Below are 22,834 nucleotides of genomic sequence, written 5' to 3'. Positions count from 1 at the left end.
GTGCGATCGGCTACGTACTCCCTCACCATCCTTTTACAGTGCTCCCGCCAACTCAGCCTTGACTGGGGACCGGTGACACAGTCTTGCTGGGGAGCCAGAAAGCTGGCAAAGGCCTTGGATAATGGTCCCCTCCTGCGCTGTACATGCTGCCTGATCTCCGCGCCTCCCCTGCTACCTGGGCCGCGGAAATGCGCCTTCGGCCACTAGCTCTGTCGGATGGGAAGTTTACCATCAGTTTGTCCACCAGCGCCCTGTGGTATAGGATCATTCTCGAACCCCTTTCCTCTTCGGGAATGAGAGTGGAAAGGCTCTCCTTATACCGTGGGTCGAGCAGTGTGTACACCCAGTAATCCGTAGTGGCCAGAATGCGTGTAACGAGAGGGTCACGAGAAAGGCATCCTAACATGAAGTCAGCCATGTGTGCCAGGGTACCTGTGCGCAACACATGGCTGTCCTCACTCTGAAGATCTCTTTCAGGATCCTCCTCCTCCTCCTCCTCCTCCTCCTCTGGCCATACACGCTGAAAGGATGACAGGCAAGCAGCATCTGTACCCTCAGCAGTGGGCCAAGCTGTCTCTTCCCCCTCCTCCTCCTCAACGCGCTGAGATATAGACAGGCGGGTGCTCTGGCTATCCAGCGACATACTGTCTTCCCCCGCCTCCGTTTCCGAGTGCAAAGCGTCTGCCTTTATGCTTTGCAGGGAACTTCTCAAGAGGCATAGCAGAGGAATGGTGACGCTAATGATTGCAGCATGCCCGCTCAGCATCTGGGTAGACTCCTCAAAGTTTCTAAGGACCTGGCAGATGGCTGCCAACCAGGCCCACTCTTCTGTAAATAATTGAGGAGGCTGACTCCCACTACGCCGCCCATGTTGGAGTTGGTATTCCGCAATAGCTCTACGCTGCTCATAGAGCCTGGCCAACATGTGGAGCGTAGAGTTCCACTGTGTGGGCACGTCGCACAGCAATCGGTGCACTGGTAGATGAAACCGATGTTGCAGGGTCCGCAGGGTGGCAGCGTCCGTCTTGGAGTTGCGGAAATGTGCGCTGACCCGGCGCACCTTTCCGAGCAGGTATGACAAGTGTGGCTAGCTTTTCAGAAAGCGCTGAACCACCAAATTAAAGACGTGGGCCAGGCATGGCATGTGCGTGAGGCTGCCAAGCTGCAGAGCCGCCACCAGGTTACGGCCGTTGTCACACACGACCATGCCCGGTTGGAGGCTCAGCGGCGAAAGCCAGCGGTCGGTCGGCTCTGTCAGACCCTGCAGCAGTTCGTGGTCCATCTGCCTCTTCTCTCCTAAGCTGAGTAGTTTCAGCACGGCCTGCTGACGCTTGCCCACCGCTGTGCTGCCATGCCGCGCGACACCGACTGCTGGCAACGTGCTGCTGCTGCTGCTGACACATCTTGATTGTGAGACAGAGGTTGCGTAGGAGGAGGAGGAGGGTGGTTTAGTGGAGGAAGCATACACCGCCGCAGATACCACCACCGAGCTGGGGCACGCAATTCGGGGGGTGGGTAGGACGTGAGCGGTCCCAGGCTCTGACTCTGTCCCAGCCTCCACTAAATTCACCCAATGTGCCGTCAGGGAGATATAGTGGCCCTGCCCGCCTGTGCTTGTCCACGTGTCTGTTGTTAAGTGGACCTTGGCAGTAACCGCGTTGGTGAGGACGCATACAATGTTGCGGGAGACGTGGTCGTGCAGGCCTGGGACGGCACATCGGGAAAAGTAGTGGCGACTGGGAACCGAGTAGCGCGGGGCCGCCGCCGCCATCATGCTTTTGAAAGCCTCCGTTTCCACAAGCCTATACGCCAGCATCTCCAGGCTGATCAATTTGGCAATGTGCACGTTTAACGCTTGAGCGTGCGGGTGCATGGCGGCGTACTTGCGCTTGTGCTCAAACACTTGCGCTAGCGACGTCTGGACGCTGCGCTGAGAGACATTGCTGGATGAGGCCAAGGACAGCGGAGGTGAGGGTGTGGGTGCAGGCCAGGAGACGGTAGTGCCTGTGTCCTCAGAGGGGGGTTGGATCTCAGTGGCAGGTTGGGTCACAGGGGGAGAGGCAGTGGTGCAAACCGGAGGCGGTGAACGGCCTTCGTCCCACCTTGCGGGGTGCTTGGCTATCATATGCCTGCGCATGCTGGTGGTGGTGCCTCCCCAGCTGATCTTGGCGCTACAAAGGTTGCACACCACTGTTCGTCGGTCGTCAGGCGTCTCTGTGAAAAACTGCCACACCATAGAGCACCTTGACCTCTGCAGGGTGGCATGGCGCGAGGGGGCGCTTTGGGAAACAGTTGGTGGATTATTCGGTCTGGCCCTGCCTCTACCCCGGGCCACCGCACTGGCTCAGCCTGTGCCCACACCCTGACTTGGGCCTCCGCGTCCTCGCCCGCGTCCACGTCCTCTAGGCCTACCCCTACCCCTCAGCATGCTGTATTACCAGTAGTGCAGAAAAGGAACGCTGTAATTAAATGTGCCGCTTATTAGCCTGTGGTTGGAGGCTGACTTCGCTTACGGAACGCAAGGAAATAATTTTGCGCAAGCCTGCTGTAACACTTAGCTGGCTGCGTATGAATTTGGAGAACTACTTCACCCAGCACAGACCTAGAACACTGAGGACACTCACAGGCAGCCCAAATAGATTTTTTCCCACAAATTTTTTTGCAAAGGCCCACTGCCTATATTCAATCAATAATATGTCTTCTGTCCCTGCCTAAGCACTTCTGGCCTTAGGGTATGTCACAGAACTGCAGAGTGTTGCACTGTGAACTGCAATACAGCGGTGATTTCAGAGCCCAGACAGAGCCAGGAAATAATTTTGCGCAAGCCTGCTGTAACACTTAGCTGGCTGCGCATCAATTTGGAGAAATACTACAACCAGCACAGACCCAGAACACTGAGGACACTCACAGGCAGCCCAAATAGATTTTTTCCCCCAAATATTTTTGCAAAGGCCCACTGCCTATATTCAATCAATATGTTTTTTCTCTTCTGTCCCTGCCTAAGCGCTTCTGGCCCTGGGGTATGTCACAGAACTGCAGAGTGTTGCACTGTGAACTGCAATACAGCGGTGATTTCAGAGCCCAGACAGAGCCAGGAAATAATTTTGCGCAAGCCAGCTGTAACACTTAGCTGGCTGCGTATGAAATCGGAGAACTACTACACCCAGCACAGACCCAGAACACTGAGGACACTCACAGGCAGCCCAAATAGATTTTTTCCCACAAATGTTTTTGCAAAAGGCCCACTGCCTATATTCAATCAATAATCAATATGTCTTCTGTCCCTGCCTAAGCACTTCTGGCCCTAGGGTATGTCACAGAACTTCAGAGTGTTGCACTGTGAACTGCAACACAGCGGTGATTTCAGAGCCCAGACAGAGCCAGGAAATAATTTTGCGCAAGCCTGCTGTAACACTTAGCTGGCTGCGCATGAATTTGGAGAACTACTACACCCAGCACAGACCCAGAACACTGAGGACACTCACAGGCAGCCCAAATAGATTTTTTCCCACAAATGTTTTTGCAAAAGGCCCACTGCCTATATTCAATCAATAATCAATATGTCTTCTGTCCCTGCCTAAGCACTTCTGGCCCTAGGGTATGTCACAGAACTTCAGAGTGTTGCACTGTGAACTGCAATACAGCGGTGATTTCAGAGCCCAGACAGAGCCAGGAAATAATTTTGCGCAAGCCTGCTGTAACACTTAGCTGGCTGCGCATGAATTTGGAGAACTACTACACCCAGCACAGACCCAGAACACTGAGGACACTCACAGGCAGCCCAAATAGATTTTTTTCCCCAAATTTTTTTGCAAAGGCCCACTGCCTATATTCAATCAATATGTGTTTTCTCTTCTGTCCGTGCCAAAGCGCTTCTGGCCCTGGGGTATGTCACAGAACTGCAGAGTGTTGCACTGTGAACTGCAATACAGCGGTGATTTCAGAGCCCAGACAGAGCCAGGAAATAATTTTGCGCAAGCCTGCTGTAACACTTAGCTGGCTGCGTATGAAATCGGAGAACTACTACACCCAGCACAGACCCAGAACACTGAGGACACTCACAGGCAGCCCAAATAGATTTTTTCCACAAATTTTTTTGCAAAGGCCCACTGCCTATATTCAATCAATAATATGTCTTCTGTCCCTGCCTAAGCACTTCTGGCCCTAGGGTATGTCACAGATCTGCAGAATGTTGCACTGTGAACTGCAATACAGCGGTGATTTCAGAGCCCAGACAGAGCCAGGAAATAATTTTGTGCAAGCCTGCTGTAACACTTAGCTGGCTGCTTATGAATTTGGAGAACTACTACACCCAGCACAGACCCAGAACACTGAGGACACTCACAGGCAGCCCAAATAGATTTTTTCCCACAAATTTTTTTGCAAAGGCCCACTGCCTATATGTCTTCTGTTCCTGCCTAAGCGCTTCTGGCCCTGGAGTATTACTGCAGGGCGCAATGCTCTGCACGGCCGATATACAAAAAAAAAAAAAAAGTGCAACACTGCAAAAAGCAGCCTCCACACTACTGCACACGGTTAGATGTGGCCCTAAGAAGGACCGTTGGGGTTCTTGAAGCCTAAAATACTCCTAATGCTCTCCTTATAGCAGCTCCAACAAGATACCACTTTCCCTCCTCTATGCCAGAACGCATCTGTGGCGAGCCGCGGGAGGGGCCGATTTTTATACTCGGGTGACACCTGATCTCGCCAGCCACTCACTGATAAGTACGTTCGCTCATCTCTAATATATATATATATATATATATATATATATATATATATATATATTATATATACTTCATTCTTCAGCCATATATATATTTTTAAATTATTGTAATAATAAAGGTTAAGTTTTAGGAATCTTCTCAGTGAAGGACATTTTTGGGAACATATAACATTTTAAACACTTTTTTTTTTTCTTTTTCTAGAGGCAAGATTAATAAAAACCTGCAATTCTGGCATTTATCTGTTAAGGAATTCAGCGTGCTGCATAAATGACATAAATAAAACAATAAATTTATTCGGCTGGTCAGTACATTTACGCTGATGCTGAAATTTATAAATCTTTTTTTTGGCAAAATTTTCATTTATTTATTTTTACTATCGTCGCAATTAAAGACCTTTAACATTTTTTTTTTTCTATCGACAGTGCTGTTTTTTGTGCTGAGTGAGTTGCACTTTTTATTGGTGCTATTTGATAATATACATTACTTTTTGATCACTCTCTATTCCACTTTTTGTAAGGAGAGACGTGCAAAATTAACTATTTTTGCCATAATAACTTTTTTCATGGTGTGCACCATGTGGAATAAATGTACTAACTTTTCTACGTGGATTATTATGAATGTGGTGATAACGAATTTGTGGTGTTTTTGTGTGTCTGTCCTTTTTACATGCAAAGCGGGGGGAAAGGTCTTGACATTTTTTTTTTCTAATTTCTTTACACTTTTTTTAGCTTTTTAAATTATCCTACTACGGGACTTGAATACCATTACCTTTGATCACTCTTACCATAAGTAACATAGCGTGTAAGGCTAAAAAGAAGACATGTGTCCATCTAGTTCGGCCTATTTCCCCCAATGTGATCCATAAGAAGGCAAAAAAGGCTCCATAATGTAGAAGCCAGTTTTCCTCATTTGAGAGTGTATTATGAAGCTCAGCCAAACCCACCTTGGATGGCAGACCTGGAGGCCATCTCCAAGTCTCTGGGTGCATTGAAACCCATTGGGACACCATTATCATACCATAGGGTTCTGACGGGTAACAGAGGGAGCCCTCTCCCTCCGTTAGCCTTTTGCGTGATGTGGTCTTATTGATTTAAACAGGATTAAACAGCGGGGATTGGAAGCTTCTTCCAACCCTACAGTTTGAGCATCTGCCTTTCCCTAGCACAGGAGAACCATGCCAGGCTTCTTATACAGCACCATGAAAATACACGTGTCAGAATAAGGCCCCTGAATGACTACTGTAAAAAGTGTAGGGCAGTCATTAAGGGGTTAATGTAGAAAAGTGCTTAAATGATTGGGTTTTTTTTCGTATCAGAAATAGTTCTTTGTTTTCCCCAAACTCTGTAAACTCACCTTGACATTTGGGTAAGGGTGGATTCCAACCTTTTTCAGTACAAGAACTTTCCAAAGATCCAACTCTACTAAAGCCTTTTCTGCATGAAAATGAAACTGCAGTATTTATTGCATAAGATGGCCTATGAGGACTTAGTATAAGATCTGAAGTATCTGGAATGGTGCACTCAATATCTGAAGGAAAAAAATATATACAAAAAAGTAGTTTATAATACACCAAGCTGTCTGGATGGAAACATGAGCAACATGCTAAGGGAAAAGATAGGCAGGGATTTCAACTTCATCCCTGAAATTCTTCATGATCATAGTGAGATATCAGAATGATTGGCTAACAGCCTGGATGCTACCAGTGACTTGCACACCCAGCTCTGCTGTATAATATCAGATTAGTTAAAAGTGGTGCCCAGCCACCTAATAGGTCTTAAATACTGTTGCCTCTGGCTGCAGTGTTACCGTAGGAATCAAGCACTTATCAGGAAGGACTTATGGTGAGTAACACATGGCAGATTTGCTGCAGAATTTTGGTTCCTTCAATAGACTAGATAAAGGGACATTTGTGCTCTGAAAGTATGCAAATATAATTTTTCTGCAAGCGATGCCCGACAGCACATTCCAGTGATGCTCACTCATGTGCTGCTACACAGGAGCAAGTATCGCTGAAAATGTAGCATGGAGGCGGGGCAGGATGGGGAGCGCTATCCCTGTGCCCGCCTCCATTCACTTTCAACAGAGTCGTTCAGATGTGAACAACTGCTGTTTACACTGAACGCTTTGTTCAGTTTCCTGCATGCAGAAACTGAATGACTGAACAACTCTCATTCAGTTGTTCAGTCACTGCATGCATTTATGAGATGACTATCATTCAAATTTCTGCAGGAGGCAGGAATTTGAACAATTCTGAACAACAATCGCCCCATGTAGATGGACCTTAAGACTCACAAGAAGCCTTGAGAGGGTAATTGATCCAAGATTTAAAATCCCCGCCTGCTGGATGGGCTGCCTCTAATTGGTCACAGCCCAGGGCTGAGGGCTGTGACCAATCAGAGGCAGCCCATTCAGCAGGCGGGGATTTTAAATCCCTGCCTGCTGAATACTACAGAAAGCAGTTCAGGAGAAGAGCCGGCTGGACGCGGCTGATCCCCAGCAGCTGCAAAAAGGTAAATATTAGAGATGAGAGAACGTGCTCGTTTAGGACAATTACTCGATCGACAGTCGCTTTTTTTCGAGTAACTGCTTAATTGGGCGAAAAGATTCGGGGGCGCCAGGGGTGTGCGGGGGGTTGCTGGGTGGAGTGGGGGGAGAGAGAGAGAGAGAACTCCTACCTGTTCCCCACTGCTACCCCCCGTTCCACCCCGGCACCCCCCGAATCTTTTTGCCCGAGTAGGCAGTTACTCGAAAAAAAGCGATGCTCGATCGAATAATTGTCCTAAACGAGCACATTCGCTCATCTCTAGTGATTAATATATATTTTTTCTTTTTACACTTTTTTGGATGCTTTTCAGGGCTTATATTTGAAGCTCTTCCCCGAAAATTAATACAGCGCTTGCCGGCAGCCCATTGCTTTCAATGGAGCCGGCTGTATTGCCGGCTCCATTGACTTCAATGGGAGAACGATCTTTAGTATATGTTCTCAATGGGGTCGGCGCTGCTGCAGGCCCCATTGAGCGCATATACAAGAACAATGATTTGCGCAGAACACAGTTACATGCGTTCTGCGAATCATTGTGACATATAATTTTCGGTCCATCCGCATAAAAAACGGACATGTGACCGCTCCCATTGCAAAGCATTGGGTATATATGGGTGCGGATCGCAAGAGCACCTGCAAATTGGGCTTACAAACGCCTGTGTGACTAAGCCCTCAGACTGCATTGATACTTTTTGAAGTGCCATTGATTTTATCTACTTAAATAGAGGCAATCACAGAGCTGCGGCCTGAGACATTGACATAATCAGAAATGAATCAGGAAATGGATTTTTACACGATTTACTGAATCTTTATAGATTGTATTAACAATACTCCATGGGAAATGTAAGCAATCTAGAGTCAGAGAGCTTAGCCCCCTTCCCCTAAAGTGCAAAACCAGAACGGAAGAAAATAAACAACATCACGATTATACTCTTATCGCATTTTCTTTTTGGACTTACCTTGACAAATAGGTAGTGGATAAAAGCCAAAATAGTAACACTGCCCAATATCTGCTGTTGGCTTTTTCCCTTGAGGACATGTATATGTAATAATCTGCCCATTGTTGTATTTCATATTCCATAAATTGCAGAAAATGACTAATGGAAAAATAAAGACACAAATTGCTTTTTTTTCATATACTGAATGGCACTGGTTGTAACGCAGAAGCAATAACAAAAAAGAGAGAATTCTATGTATAAGGCCTCGTTCAGACAAGAGTGCTTTTTGCGCAGATTAGGAGCACAAAAAGATCACTTTAATGCTGCCCTAAAGATCACGTGAACGGGTAAATTCAAGCTCCGAGAATTAGCCCGTTCACACAATCCAAGGTGCGTGTTACGTGTTTTCCAGCTCCCACAGGAGTCAATGGAAAACATGCACCAAAGATAGGTCAGGTCCTATTTTTACATGCAGCACAGACCTTTAGATGTGCATTGCAATCGCATGTCTTATCTTTGGCAGGTGCGAATACTTTGCGCTCTGATCTAAAAATCGTTCATGTGAACACTTCTATAGAAAAGCATTGACTCTTATAGAAGCGATCTTTTGCTCGCCTACTCTGCTCTAAAAACATGCTTGTCTGAACGAGGCCTACAATGTACTTTGCAGAGTGGAGTCTTGGTTACCTACATTTACATTTTTAAGTATTTACAGCATCTATCATTGTAAATTCTGTCCTGCAGATGCAAATACAGTATAGAGAGTTTGATGGATCTATTACTGTTCATAGATAAAAACATTTCACATTGTACAATCTGCAGGTTGACTAGATTTGGATATCAAGTTCACATATGAACGGCACATTACTATGCATATAAGAATAGTCAGTTTTGTACTGCCCATAGACCCTGTTACTCCTCTTTTTCCACACAGGATTGAATATGGATGGTAAAGGGCCCCTTTACTTTCCCAATTTATTTACACCACTGATGCACCAGCCTGGACTCACAAGTGAAATATAGCCTTACACCCTGCTTCCTCTTTACAAAAATTTCTCAATATTTGTTTTTAACCCATTGAGGACACAGCCATTTTTTACATTTATTTTTTCCCCATTTTAAACTACTCCCCACTTAAAAAAAAAGTTAAATCAGTGCCACACCGTGCCAAAGAGGAAGGGGGTGCAGATCATAAACTAGACCTACACAAACAGGCAGACACGTGAGGGCAATCCGGCGGTTGTCCAGGATTAAAACGTGAACCAAAGACATATTAACATGGACTGAGATTTTGAAGAAAATCTGTGTTGCACGTAGCAACCAATCACAGCGCAGCTTTCATATTACCTCAGTAGTGTAATAAATTAAAGCTGGGCTTTAGGATACAAACAGATAGATTTTGCCTTACAGCTTGAACAAAACATTAGATTAAAAAAATGCAAATTCCACACAAATGAAGTCGCAGATAACAAGCTAGTGTACAATATAAAAACTTAAAAAGGGGTTAGGGTTTGTATTTCAAGCCCCCCCCCCCATCTCCCCCCTGTAAATCATCACTGCAGGGGTTCCCTTCATCCCATAGCCAGCCCCATTAAAAGCAATGGGATAGCATCACGCTCCTCTGCCACAGCTGTAACAGCTGTGGCAGGGAATTTCTTCATCCCCTGAAACACTGTGACATTTCATGAAGAAGTCCCCTGCCACAGCTGTCACAGCTGTGGAAGAGGATCGTGATCTTCTCCCTATGTTTTCAATAGGCCCGACGCTGCTGCCACCAGGCCCCATTGATAGCAAGGTGAATCCCCTGGATGTGATAGCATCCAGGGGTTTCACATCCAAGGAATCCCCTGCTGCAGCCGCCAGTAGCAGTAGGGACTAGCGCTGGAACCGCACTTTTATGTGCAAATTTTGCCATCATGTGACCTCACAACATGTGCGAATTTAAAAACCCATCGGCCGCTTCAGTCATGTGAATTTTATACATGCGTTTTCCAAACGTGTTTCCCCCATCTAAACGCATGCTTAAAAATGCTCGTCTGACTGAGCCCTTACAAAATCACCAAATGTGTTTACTTTTTGCTGTACTACTTTTAGATAAAATATATTTTTAAAAAATACAATTTTCTGCTGTCACCTTCTGACAGACATAATTTTTTTATTTTTCTGTTGACATACCAGTAGTTGTGTGAGGGCTCGGTTTTTGTGGGACGACCTGTTGTTTCTATTTGTACCATTTTGGAGTAGATACAATTCTTTGATTTGCTATTTATTTATTTTTTCTTGCAGAAGTGGTAACCAAAAAAGGCTCAAATCTGTCGTGTTTTTTCTTTCTGACTAGGCTCACCGTATGGGACAAATAATGCATTACATTGATATATCAGATTTTTTTAAAGGCAACGATACCCAATATTATTTTGTTTTTCTAATCAATAAAGGCTCCTACGCACTGACAATTGCGATATCGCTGCATTTTTAATGCGAATGCCAATAGGACTTTCTAATGTTAAAATGAATTGCACAAAAATCGAAAAGTACAAACTTGCGATTTTTGTGCGATGCATTTTTAGTATTAGAAAGTCCTCTTGATATTTGTGTTAAAAAAAGTGCAGGGATATTGTGATCGCATTTGTAAAGGCACCCTAAGGCCGGCTGCCCACAAGCGTGACGGGCTCCGCCGCGGAATATTCCGCGGCAAAGCCCGTCACGGCGCCCCCCAGAGACCCCATACTTACCAGCGTATCTGGCGTTCCCGCTCCCGCATGACGCTTCCCCGCCCACCGCCGCGTCATGTGACACGCCGGCTGCGTCACATGACGCGGCGGCGGTAGGCGGGAAAGCGTTTTCACGCTATCTTCTGCTGTGTTACAGCGGGAGATAGCGTGAACGGACGGCTTCCATTGACTGCAATGGAAGCCGTCAGCGCGTACACCCGCGGCAAATAGAGCATGCCGCAGGTGATGACGGGAGATTTCACGGTGCGGAATTCCGCGGTGGAATTCCGCTTCGTGAGCATTGTGCTATTAGGTTCAGTAGAACCTAATAGCAGCGGGCAACGCAGCGGATTTTCGCCGTGAATTACGCGGCGGAAATCCGTTCATGGGAAGGAGGCCTAAGGCTGGGTTCACACGGGGCGTATTCCTGTCGGAAATCTCACGGTTTGGCCTCAGCAAAAACCGCGAGATTTCTGCCGGGAGAACCGCCGCGGTTTAAGCAGCGGTGGCTTTGAAGCTGCCCGGCAGCTCGCTTTTCCGTTGCGGCCAGCGCTCCACAGAGGAGGCCGCGATGAAAATAAACAAAAAAGAAAAGTAAATAGACATGCTGCAGCCGCGGTTTCAACCGGACTTACCGCAGCGGATTGGCCGTCCCGTGTGGACGAGATTTCTGAGAAATCTCGTCCACATGGCTGGCTAATCCCGAGATTAGCGGCCGTGGGCGTATTTGCCGCGGCGAAATTCCGCACGGCAAAGCCGCGGCAAATCCGCCCTGTGTGAACCCAGCCTAAGGGCTTATTCAGACGACCGTATATCGGCTGGGTTTTCACGCCAAGCCGATATACGGTTTCCTTGTCTGCAGGGTGGGAAGGATGGAAGAGCCAGGAGCAGGAACTGAGCTCCCGCCCCTTGTCACTATTTGCAATACGAGGGGCTGGATGGGGCGGAGCTAAGCTGTTATTTAGCTCTGCCCCTGTCCCGCCCCCTCCTATTGCAAATAGTGGCAAGGGGCGGAGAGGGGGCGGCAGCTGAGTTCCTGCTCCTGGCTCTTCCATCCACCCCCTGCAAACAAGGACACCGTATAACAGCTCGGCGTGAAAACGCAGCCGATATACGGTCGTCTGAATAAGCCCTAAAGGTGTTTATTGCATTTTTATTTTTTACCTTTTTTTATCCCCACAGGGACTTCTATAGTATTACATGGTACTGCAATCTGACAGGCAGTCTATGAAGCCACACCACAGGCATCGCTTCATAGTGAAGCATTCATAGCAGCACTGGGGGCCTTCAGAAAGGCCCAGGCTGCCATGGTGACCTAACGGCATCTCACAATTGCATAGGGGGTGGGCTGTTTGGTCACCCAAACTTCAATAGGGGAATTTAATGGTTGCATTTAAAGTCTTAACAGCCACAATTAGCTTTCATACTGATCGCAGCTTTCATGTTTAATGCAGCTATTGCTGGTGGGTGTAAGCTGTAAGAAATAACTGGCACCCGCATTGTATGGAGGGGATCAGGAGTTGCTACTCTTCCACACAAATGCACAGAATGTAACTGTAGGTCCTTGTGTCATTAAGTGGTTAAAGAGAATGCTATTTGATCTTGAGAGTGCTGAAAGACCAAGATAGTGGTGCCGATTTCTGAAACCTTGTTGCAAAGTTAAATGTGCTGAAAAGTAAAGACTGTTACTATTTACTGCAATATATGTGCCGTCTTTTAATCTACCTGCCCGAGGGGTCCCACATGCTACTATTTTTTGCTGCATTTTAAGGGTGGATTCAGACGAGTGCATTTATGTGTGTACATATGTGCGCACATAGCTACGCATCTATTAGACCCATTGGTTCCCTATGATGTGTTCACATGTCTGTGTTTTACAGGCATGCAAACGCATGCACCTGTAAAAGATAGGACATGCGTGCACCGCATAGGTCCGTGCTGCACGTCAATATTCTCTGCGGAGAGTCCTCATCACTGAACATTGTGACAGTGACAAGGGGATTCCCCGCGGGGAGTAAATCCCCTGCCACAGCTTTCACAGCTGTGGCAGAGGACTGCAAAGCTCTCTGATTTATTTCAATGGGGCCACAGCTGCCAGCAGCCCTATTGAAACCAATAGGATGACGGCACCACCTCAGTGATTTTCGGGAAAGGGCTTTAAATATAATCCCTTCCCTGAAAATCAATTCTAATTGTAGTAAAAAATTTACAAAAAAAACATACTTACCTCTTCGCCGCTGCTGGGGCTCGGGTGTGTCTAGTCGCTTGGGTCCCGTCACTGTAATGAAGTTCTTTCAGCAGGCGGGGATTGAAAATGCACCCCGGTCTTTTCCTCTCCCTCTGGCAGCTGTCCAATCACAAGGCAGAAGCTGGAAGAGTTCCAGCTTCCGCCCCTGCTCCGACCACTGCTGGACGGCATGTCCTGCTGCCCGGGACAGTGGGTGACACGTCACAAGTCACGCGTCGCTCACTGATTAGCCTGGCCGCTTCTAACCTCTGCCACGCCCCTTGACGTCGTGCTTGCGCACTCGTCATTGACTCTCTGTGGACGGCAGAGGTTAGACGTGGCCATGTCAGAGTGAACGCGCATGTGCATGCGGGAGCCGCTGGAGCCGACTCCTCACGTGCCAGGTAAACAACGGAGGGACCAAGTACAATGGGATTATGTGAGTTTGGTTTTGTGTTCTTTTAAATCTTCTTTTTCCACAGGTTAGACTCTACAGGGATGCAAGTGAGTATAATTTTTTTATTTTCTGACAGAACCCCGTTAATCAAATAGCATTCATTGAAAGCAATGCTGCACGGACCTGCATTCACGTGTGTTCACATTCACGTCATACATACATGGGCACGCCGGTTTTCTGCACACCTATGTACGCACCAGCACACGCTCGTCTGAATGCACCATAAGGGCTTATTCAGACATTTGTATATCGGCCCGGGTTTTCACGCCCGGCCGTTATACGCTGTCCCTGGCGGCAGGGGGAGGAGGCGGGATGGGACAGGAGCAGTGCACTGAGCTTCCGGCCCTCCCCACTGTTTGCAATGGGAGGGGCAGGGGCTCCGCCTGTCCCGCCCCCTCCCATTGCAAATAGTGACAAGGAGCAGAGAGGGGGTGGAGCTCAGTGCACTGCTCCCGGCCCGGCCCACCTCCTACCCCTGCAGAGAGGGACAGCGTATATCGGCCGGGTGTGAGAACCCGGCCGATATACGCCTGAGTGAATAAGCTCCAAGTCCATAATCTGACACACAGATATCACATGCGCTAAAAACACACTGGTACAGCCTTGGGCCTTATTCACATGACTAGTTTAGCTGCGATAAAAAATCACGACCATCTAAAGCATTGGTTTCCAATGTATTCAGATAAGCAATTTTTAGCCGTGTAAAAATGTTGCGTCCAGAATAGTAGGACATCAGCGACCGAAAACGGCAACCAATTTTATATGCAGACGGAAAAGATAGGTCATGCCCTATCTTTTGCTGTAATACGCTGGAGGCTCGCATAGGCTTCTATGGGAGCTGGAAAAAAAGCGGTGGGGAGGAATTTTAGCATCGTCCAGTGCTGGGAAAGGAAGACCGCTGGCTATATTTATTCATGAGAAGTAATCCCAAGGATTTCTGCTGAACAAGGGATTTCCGCACAGCATCATATTTTTTCGGCGATACTCCGCAGCTGCCTGTGTGAACGCTAATTTTGATTGGAATTAGATTGCAGCTATTCTTCATTTAATTAATTTTGGCCATGATGTGGCCAGCGTGAAAACATCGCTTTTGTGAATGAGCCTCTAGTAATGTCAAACTATATAACCAAGAATTCAATCTACATTTATAATAAACGAATTTACTTTCTTAGTCTGTAATTTATGTGGCTAATCATTGTTTATCATTATTTACAGGACAGGCAAGTAAGACTTACCTTCACAGAAAGGAGTGTCAGACCATCTTCCATCAACACACTGAATTCTGCCACTGAGTTTTTTACTTGTTGTCCTGTAACCCTTATTGCATTCATAAAGCAAATCTTCTCCAACTTCAAATTCATTTTTAGTTGTCCTGAATTTTCCGTTCCGAAGTTGAGGAGCCGTGCATTTTACTAGGATCAGAAAAAAAAAACCAGACAGATCTACAGTTTCACAATGCGTATTTAGAATTAAAGAGTTATTTATTTTTAAACTGTTTTCATTGAGTGGGGAAACAATAAAAGTGCAGTATATACGTGTATTTCAAAACTAACGCAGCTTAAGTGCTCATTCAGACAAAGTGTTATTAGCGCTGTAAAGTAGCACTCTGTACACTCTTCTACAGAAACCAATAGCAGCGCAAAAACGGCGCTCATCTGAATGAGGCCTAATACATTATGTATGTATCACAGGCTTGGCACATAAAAAGGAAACTGTGAACCATTATGCAGTAATTGCTTGTTTAGATTTCAAAGAGGCAAAAGAGAAATGTAGAATACAGATAAATCGACATATCGAAATCATAATGTAAAAAGCTGAGACATGGTGGTAAGTTAACAGCTATCACATATGGTAGTGACTTGTAGAACACAATCCATTTAACCCAAGTTTGTTGGGAATTTAGTTTTGTTGCCCAGTCTGCCTGGCACTATTTGTTCTATAGTGCAATTATATTGGATTGTATTAATCGGTTCAGGCTAAATGATATAGAACACAGTATTAACAATATAGGCGCTTCCTGGAAGCATCAAATTGATTGGCACATTTAGGGCTCCCACACACTTGCGTTTTTTAATGCGATTATTTAAAAAAGTTTGTGCTTTGCAATTTTTGTGCGATGCATTTTTAACATTAGAAAGTCCCATTGACAATCGCGTTTAAAAAATGCAGCGATATCACAGTGTTAAAAAAATGCAAGTGGGTAAGAGCCCTTAGTGGATTAAATTAGGGATTTTTATATATAACAACAAACAGCAACCTAAGTAATGGAAGGTATAACTCATTTAGCCTAAAATATAAGCTATGCTGCAGTGTAATGGGTGATCATTGGGATTAGTTAAATTCTGCTATCCTTTCATAGAAACACATTCATCAGGAATGACCTGACGCATATTGGAACAAATCTTTATGTTAACCCCTTAGTGACGGGGCTATCGTAAAACTATGTCCTGCTGCTGCAGGACGTGTATGGATGGAGGTAGCGGCGCTATCTCCCTCCATACAGCGCGGGCGTTAACCGTTTATTACAGCTGACACCCGCGGGCAATTGCCGCGCTCGGCCGTTCGGTCGATCGCGGCTATTAACCCTTTAAATGCCGCTGTCAATTCTGACAGCAGCATTTACATTCCCCGAACGCTGTTCAGGGGGCCCGCACGGCCCCCCCGCGGTGAGATCGGGGGAGCCGTGCAGGTGTCATGGCAGCCTTAACAGACTGCCTATCAAGCCATCCACACAGAGTGGCTTGATAGACTGCCTGTGAAAAAGCAGCATGACGTAATGCTATAGCATTACATCATACTGCAGGAGCGATCAAAGCATCGCATGTTAAAGTCCCCTAGGGGGACTTCAAAGTAAAGTTAAAAAAAAATCAATAAAGTTTTTTTAATTATTAAAAAAAAAAAGTTATAAAAGTTTAAATCACCCCCTTTTTGCCATATCTATTATTAAAAAATCTAAATCATAAAATAAAAATATGTATTTGATATCGCCGCGTCCGTAAATGTCCGATCTATCAAATTAGCACATTATTTTTCCTGCACGGTGAACATCGTCCGAAAAAAAAAATAAAGAACGCCGGAAATACACTTTTTTAGTTACCCTGTCTCCCAGAAAAAACGCAATAAAACGTGATCAAAAAGTCGTATGTATTCCAAATTAATAGTATCGGAAACTACAGGACATCCCAAAAAAAATGAGCCCTTTCTTAACTACGTCGATGAAAAAATAAAAAAAAGTTATTGGGCGCACAAAATGACTGGAGAAAATAAATGAAAAAATTAAATATCTTTAAAAAAAAATACAAGTACTACAGCAAAAAAAATACTATACAAGTTTGGTATCGTAGTAATCATACTGACCCATAGAATAAAAATATCAGGTCGTTTTTGTTGCAGTTTGTGCGCCGTAGAAACAGGACGCACCGAAAGATGGTGGAATGTCTTTTTTTTTTCCATTTCTCTCCGCTTAGAATTTTTTAAAAGTTTTTCAGTAAATTATATGGTACAATAAATAGTGCCATTGAAAAATACAACTCATGCCGCAAAAAACAAGCCCTCATACAGCTACGTGGAGTAGGAGTAGGAAAAAACAAAAATGGAAAAAAGCAAAAAAGCTCCCTCACTAACGGCCCGTTCAGACGAGCGTATGCGTTAATCCGCACGTACATGCGCGCGTTTGCACGTGCACGCAAAAATGCGCGTGAACGAAGGTCCGTGCTTTACATATGCGTGTTAGCAAATGGCTGCATGGAGCGCTTGTAGATGCGCTTCATACCTTGAGCTGTATCAGCATCCCTGCCAATATACACGGCGCCAGTATTTTAAGTATTGATAGTTGTGAGACAGATGATTTCTTTGGCACCCCAGCGAACTTTTGATTACTAAGTTTCTTCCTTTATATAACAGGCTGCACATCGTTTATTGGTGTTTACAACAAAACACATCTGGAACACAACATGGAGTGCTTTATGCAAAGGGAAAGACACAAAAGCATTTAGCTTTAGCATTAAAAAAAAAAAAAATTATATTGCTTTCTATTGGGTCATTCACACGACTGGACTCGCGTGCAGCATGTTCCAAAGGAGCAGCATGTTAAGAGCAGCGCAGTACAGACCAAACTGGCACGCATGTCCTTTCTTCGTTGCTGCGCGCGTTCGCACGCAGTAAAAACACGCCCATGTGAACACTTCATAGGAACTCCATAGTTTTAAATAGGAGCGCAGTTCAGACGAAAACACGCTCGTCTGAACGGGCCCTAAGGGTGCGTTCAGACGAGCGTGTTTTGGTGCGTGCATACGCACGCACAAAAACACGCTTATATTTACAACATTGCATTCCCTATGGTGTGTGCACATGTCCGTACTTTGCAGGTGCGTACCTGCAAAGATAGGACATGCGTACACCATAGGGAATGCACGCATTGTTTTCAATGGAGCCGCGGCTGCTGCAGGCTGCTCCATTGAAAACAATGGCCTGCTGGCTCCCTGCATTCCTTTTCAGGGAAGGACTTTACATATAAGCCCTTCCCTGAAAAAGAAAGATTTCAGTGTAAAAAAAAATAAAAATACAGGCATTCTCTTCAATGGAGCTGCTTCTGCTGCCGGCGGCTCCATTGAAGACAACGGTCTGCTGGCACCACCAAATTGTTTTTCAGGGAAGAGCTTTACATATAGGCTCTTAACTGAAAAGGAAAAATTTTGGTGAATAAAAAAATAAAAAAGGCAGCCATTCACTTCAATGGAGCCGCTGCTGCTGGCGGCGGCTCCATTGAAGACAATAGTCTGTGGCACACCTGAATTGTTTTTCAGGGAAGGGCTTTACATATCAGCCCTTCCCTGGAAATCAATTAAAAGTGATTTAAAAAACAAAAAAAATAGATACTCACCTCCCTTCAGCTGCCGCGGCACAGCCATATCTTCTCCTGCTGTCCCCTGCACTGTGGTGCTGAAATGCTGATCTATCAGCAGCAGGGGATTTAAAATCCCTGCCTGCTGAAAGAGCTGAATGTGATTGGCTGAGGTGCTCAGCCAATCACAGGCAGCTCTCCCCGAATGAATGACAGGTGAGAACTGCCTGTGATTGGCTGAGCACCTCAGCCAATTACATTCAGCTCTTTCAGCAGCCGGGGATTTTAAATCCCCTGCTGCTGATAGATCAGCAGTTCAGCAACACAGTGCAGGGGACAGCAGGAGAAGACGCGACTGTGCCCCGGCAGCTGAAGGGAGGTGAGTATCTATTTTTTTAAATTTTTTTTTACTATTTTAAAAGGCTTTTCAGGGAAGGGCTTATGAAGCCCTTCCCTGCAAAGCCACTAACAGCTGCCGGGGCTCAGCGGGGACTTCTGCGGCTGTCCCCGGCTCTGTAGCGCTGCTGAGCTATCAGCAGCTGGAGATTTAAAATCCCCTCCTGCTGGTAGCTCTGATTGTGATTGGCTGAAGCAATTCAGCCAACCACAATCAGAGCTACCAGCAGGCGGGGATTTTAAATCGCCGGCTGCTGATAGCTCAGAACTACAGAGCCTGGAACAGTGCTAGAAGTCGCGGCTGAACCCCGGCTGCTGAAGGGAGGTGAGAATTGTTTTTTTTGTTTTTTTTTTGCACTATTTTAAATGGCTTTTCAGGGAAAGGCTTATGAAGCCCTTCCCCGAAATGCCATTGACAGGATGTCGGCAGCAGGATTCTCTACCGCAGCTGTCATGTGTGACAGCTGCGGTTGAGAATTGAAGAATTCCTTTTGCTGCATCTGCCACAGATGTGGCAGATGTAGCAGCAGGGAATTCTTTTAACTAGCGGGGGTGAAGGATACATCTGCCGCATGCGGCAGATGTGTTCTTCATGCCCGCGGGGGTCACAGCAGCGGCGGAGAGGTAAGTTTTTTTTTTATTCTTTTTTTGTTTTGCACTAAAATGTTTCTTTTTCAGGGAAGGGCTTATATGTAAAGCCCTTCCCTGGAAAAGAATGCAGGGGAGCGGCAGAGCATTGTTTTCAATGGAGCCGCCGGCAGCAGCCGCGGCTCCATTGACAACAAGCACGCAGCTGTGTTCACGCGTGCTTTTGCTCGTACCTAGGTGCGGACGTATGTACGCACCTAAGTACGCACCAAAACACGCTCGTCTGAACGCACCCTTAGGGGTTAAATATAGCTTATTAGACATAGCGAGTGGTATATAGAGAATAAGGGCTTATTTACACAGATGCATGCAGGAGCGAAGCTCGCATTGGACAGTATATTGATGCAGGTCTGTATGCTGTCCGAGCTTCATAGGCATTGAACACCTCATGTTCTGTTCTCATCAGTGATATGTATTAAAATAAGACATAACACAATTTTTTTTTGCATGGCCCGTGGTCTATATAAAAATAATTGTATGCCTGAAAAGCCCTATTAAATTCAAAGGGTCCATGTGCTCTTCATTTGAAGCCTGTTGCAAACATGGAATGCACATGGAAAAAATACATGTATGTGTAGACTTTGGCCCATCTCAGTACTTTGGAAAGTTGTTTGACCATCGTAGGGACAGGTGGTCATTTCAGACCAATGTGTGATGTTGTAATGGCTTGGAGGCAAATGATTTTGCGGCACAAGTTTTACTGCACATTATAATACATGCCTTCACTCAACATCTGGGCATAAAAGATAGTAGGGGGTACAGCCCCTCTGGTGTTCAATACAGTCTTGAACACCAGAGGGGCTGTTTTATTTTATCAGTCCTTTAACTAGACCCTGTGGCCTCATGGGGTTAACAGTCTCTATATGCATTAACAACAGACAGTCTCTGGGGTGCATGTAACTTTTTGATCTTTATTTTTGGTAGCGTAGTGATTAGAGATGAGCGAGCACCAAAATGCTCGGGTGCTCGTTATTCGGGACGAACTTTTCGCGATGCTCGAGGGTTCGTTTCGAGTAACGAACCCCATTGAAGTCAATGGGCGACCCGAGCATTTTTGTATTTCGCCGATGCTCGCTAAGGTTTCCTTGTGTGAAAATCTGGGCAATTCAAGAAAGTGATGGGAACGACACAGCAACGGATAGGGCAGGCGAGGGGCTACATGTTGGGCTGCATCTCAAGTTCACAGGTCCCACTATTAAGCCACAATAGCGGCAAGAGTGGGCCCCCCCCCCTCCCAAAAATGTTTACTTCTGAAAAGCCCTCATTAGCATGGCATACCTTAGCTAAGCACCACACTACCTCCAACAAAGCACAATCACTGCCTGCATGACACTCCACTGCCACTTCTCCTGGGTTACATGCTGCCCAACCCCCCCTCCCCCCCACAGCGCACACCAAAGTGTCCCTGCGCAGCCTTCAGCTGCCCTCATGCCACACCACCCTCATGTCTATTTAGAAGTGCGTCTGCCATGACGAGGAACCGCAGGCACACACTGCAGAGGGTTGGCACGGCTAGGCAGCGACCCTCTTTAAAAGGGGCAGGGCGATAGCCCACAATGCTGTACAGAAGCAATGAGAAATAGAATCCTGTGCCACCGCCATCAGGAGCTGCACACGTGGGCATAGCAATGGGGAACCTATGTGCCACACACTATTCATTCTGTCAAGGTGTCTGCATGACCCAGTCAGACCGCGGTTTTTAATTCATAGACACAGGCAGGTACAACTCCCTATTGTGAAGTCCCTGTGGACCCACAGCATGGGTGGCTCCCTGGAACCCACCGGCGGTACATAAAAATATCCCATTGCAGTGCCCATCACAGCTGAGGTAGTAATGTCATGTTTAATGCAGGTGGGCTTCGGCCCACACTGCATGCCCCAGTCAGACTGGGGTTCTTTAGAAGTGGAAACAGATGCATTTATAATTCCCTGTGGACCCACAGCATGGGTGGCTCCCTGGAACCCACCGGCGGTACATAAATATATCCCATTGCATTGCCCAACACAGCTGAGGTAGTAATGTCGTGCTTAATGCAGGTGGGCTTCGGCCCACACTGCATGCCCCAGTCAGACTGGGGTTCTTTACAAGTGGACACATGTAGGTTAAACTCCGTGTGCACCTACAGCATGGGTGGCTCCCTGGAACCCACCGGCGGTACATAAAAATATCCCATTGCATTGCCCAACACAGCTGAGGTAGTAATGTCGTGCTTAATGCAGGTGGGCTTCGGCCCACACTGCATGCCCCAGTCAGACTGGGGTTCTTTACAAGTGGACACATGTAGGGTAAACTCCGTGTGCACCTACAGCATGGGTGGCTCCCTGGAACCCACCGGCGGTACATGAAAATATCCCATTGCATTGCCCAACACAGCTGAGGTAGTAATGTCGTGCTTAATGCAGGTGGGCTTCCGCCCACACTGCATGCCCCAGTCAGACTGGGGTTCTTTACAAGTGGACACATGTAGGTTAAACTCCGTGTGCACCTACAGCATGGGTGGCTCCCTGGAACCCACCGGCGGTACATGAAAATATCCCATTGCATTGCCCAACACAGCTGAGGTAGTAATGTCGTGCTTAATGCAGGTGGGCTTCCGCCCACACTGCATGCCCCAGTCAGACTGGGGTTCTTTACAACTGGACACAGATGCTTTTATAATTCCCTGTGGACCCACAGCATGGGTGGGTGCCAGGAAGCCACCGGCGGTACATAGAAATATCCCATTGCATTGCCCAACACAGCTGAGGTAGTAATGTCGTGCTTAATGCAGGTGGGCTTCGGCCCACACTGCATGCCCCAGTCAGACTGGGGTTCTTTACAAGTGGACACATGTAGGTTAAACTCCGTGTGCACCTACAGCATGGGTGGCTCCCTGGAACCCATTGGCGGTACATAAAAATATCCCATTGCATTGCCCAACACAGCTGAGGTAGTAATGTCGTGCTTAATGCAGGTGGGCTTCGGCCCACACTGCATGCCCCAGTCAGACTGGGGTTCTTTACAAGTGGACACATGTAGGTTAAACTCCGTGTGCACCTACAGCATGGGTGGCTCCCTGGAACCCACCGGCGATACACAAAAATATCCCATTGCATTGCCCAACACAGCGGATGTAACGTCAGCTGTAATGCAGGTGGGCTAAAAATTCATTTGATTACACTGTAAGCGAGGGCCCACAAAAATTGCTGTATCAACAGTACTAATGTACATCCAAAAAATTGGCCATGCCCAACCAAGCTGGGAGGTGAAACCCATTAATCGCTTTGGTTAATGTGGCTTAAGTGGTAACTAGGCCTGGAGGCAGCCCAGTTTAACGAAAAATTGGTTCAAGTTAAAGTTTCAAC

The 22,834-nt window shown here is 46.5% G+C and overlaps 1 protein-coding gene across 4 annotated transcripts in view; it reads right to left on the bottom strand.

Annotated features, from left to right (window-relative positions):
- Positions 1-22,834, bottom strand: part of LOC136621574 (complement factor H-like) — a 1,208,893-nt gene that overhangs the window by 1,029,657 nt on the left and 156,402 nt on the right. For all 4 annotated transcript variants that reach the window (XM_066597131.1, XM_066597134.1, XM_066597132.1 and 1 more), the window contains exons 10-12: positions 14,838-15,014; positions 8,229-8,366; positions 6,081-6,254 (exon numbers count right to left, since the gene is read on the bottom strand). In XM_066597131.1, coding sequence (XP_066453228.1) covers positions 6,081-6,254; positions 8,229-8,366; positions 14,838-15,014 — 489 coding nt within the window. The remainder of the gene's footprint in view (positions 1-6,080; positions 6,255-8,228; positions 8,367-14,837; positions 15,015-22,834) is intronic.

This window comes from Eleutherodactylus coqui, chromosome 3, assembly GCF_035609145.1.
Source record: "Eleutherodactylus coqui strain aEleCoq1 chromosome 3, aEleCoq1.hap1, whole genome shotgun sequence".
Classification (NCBI taxonomy): Eukaryota; Metazoa; Chordata; class Amphibia; order Anura; family Eleutherodactylidae; genus Eleutherodactylus; species Eleutherodactylus coqui.
Note: the sequence above shows the minus strand (reverse complement) of the source record. Positions and strands in the feature narration are given on the sequence as shown.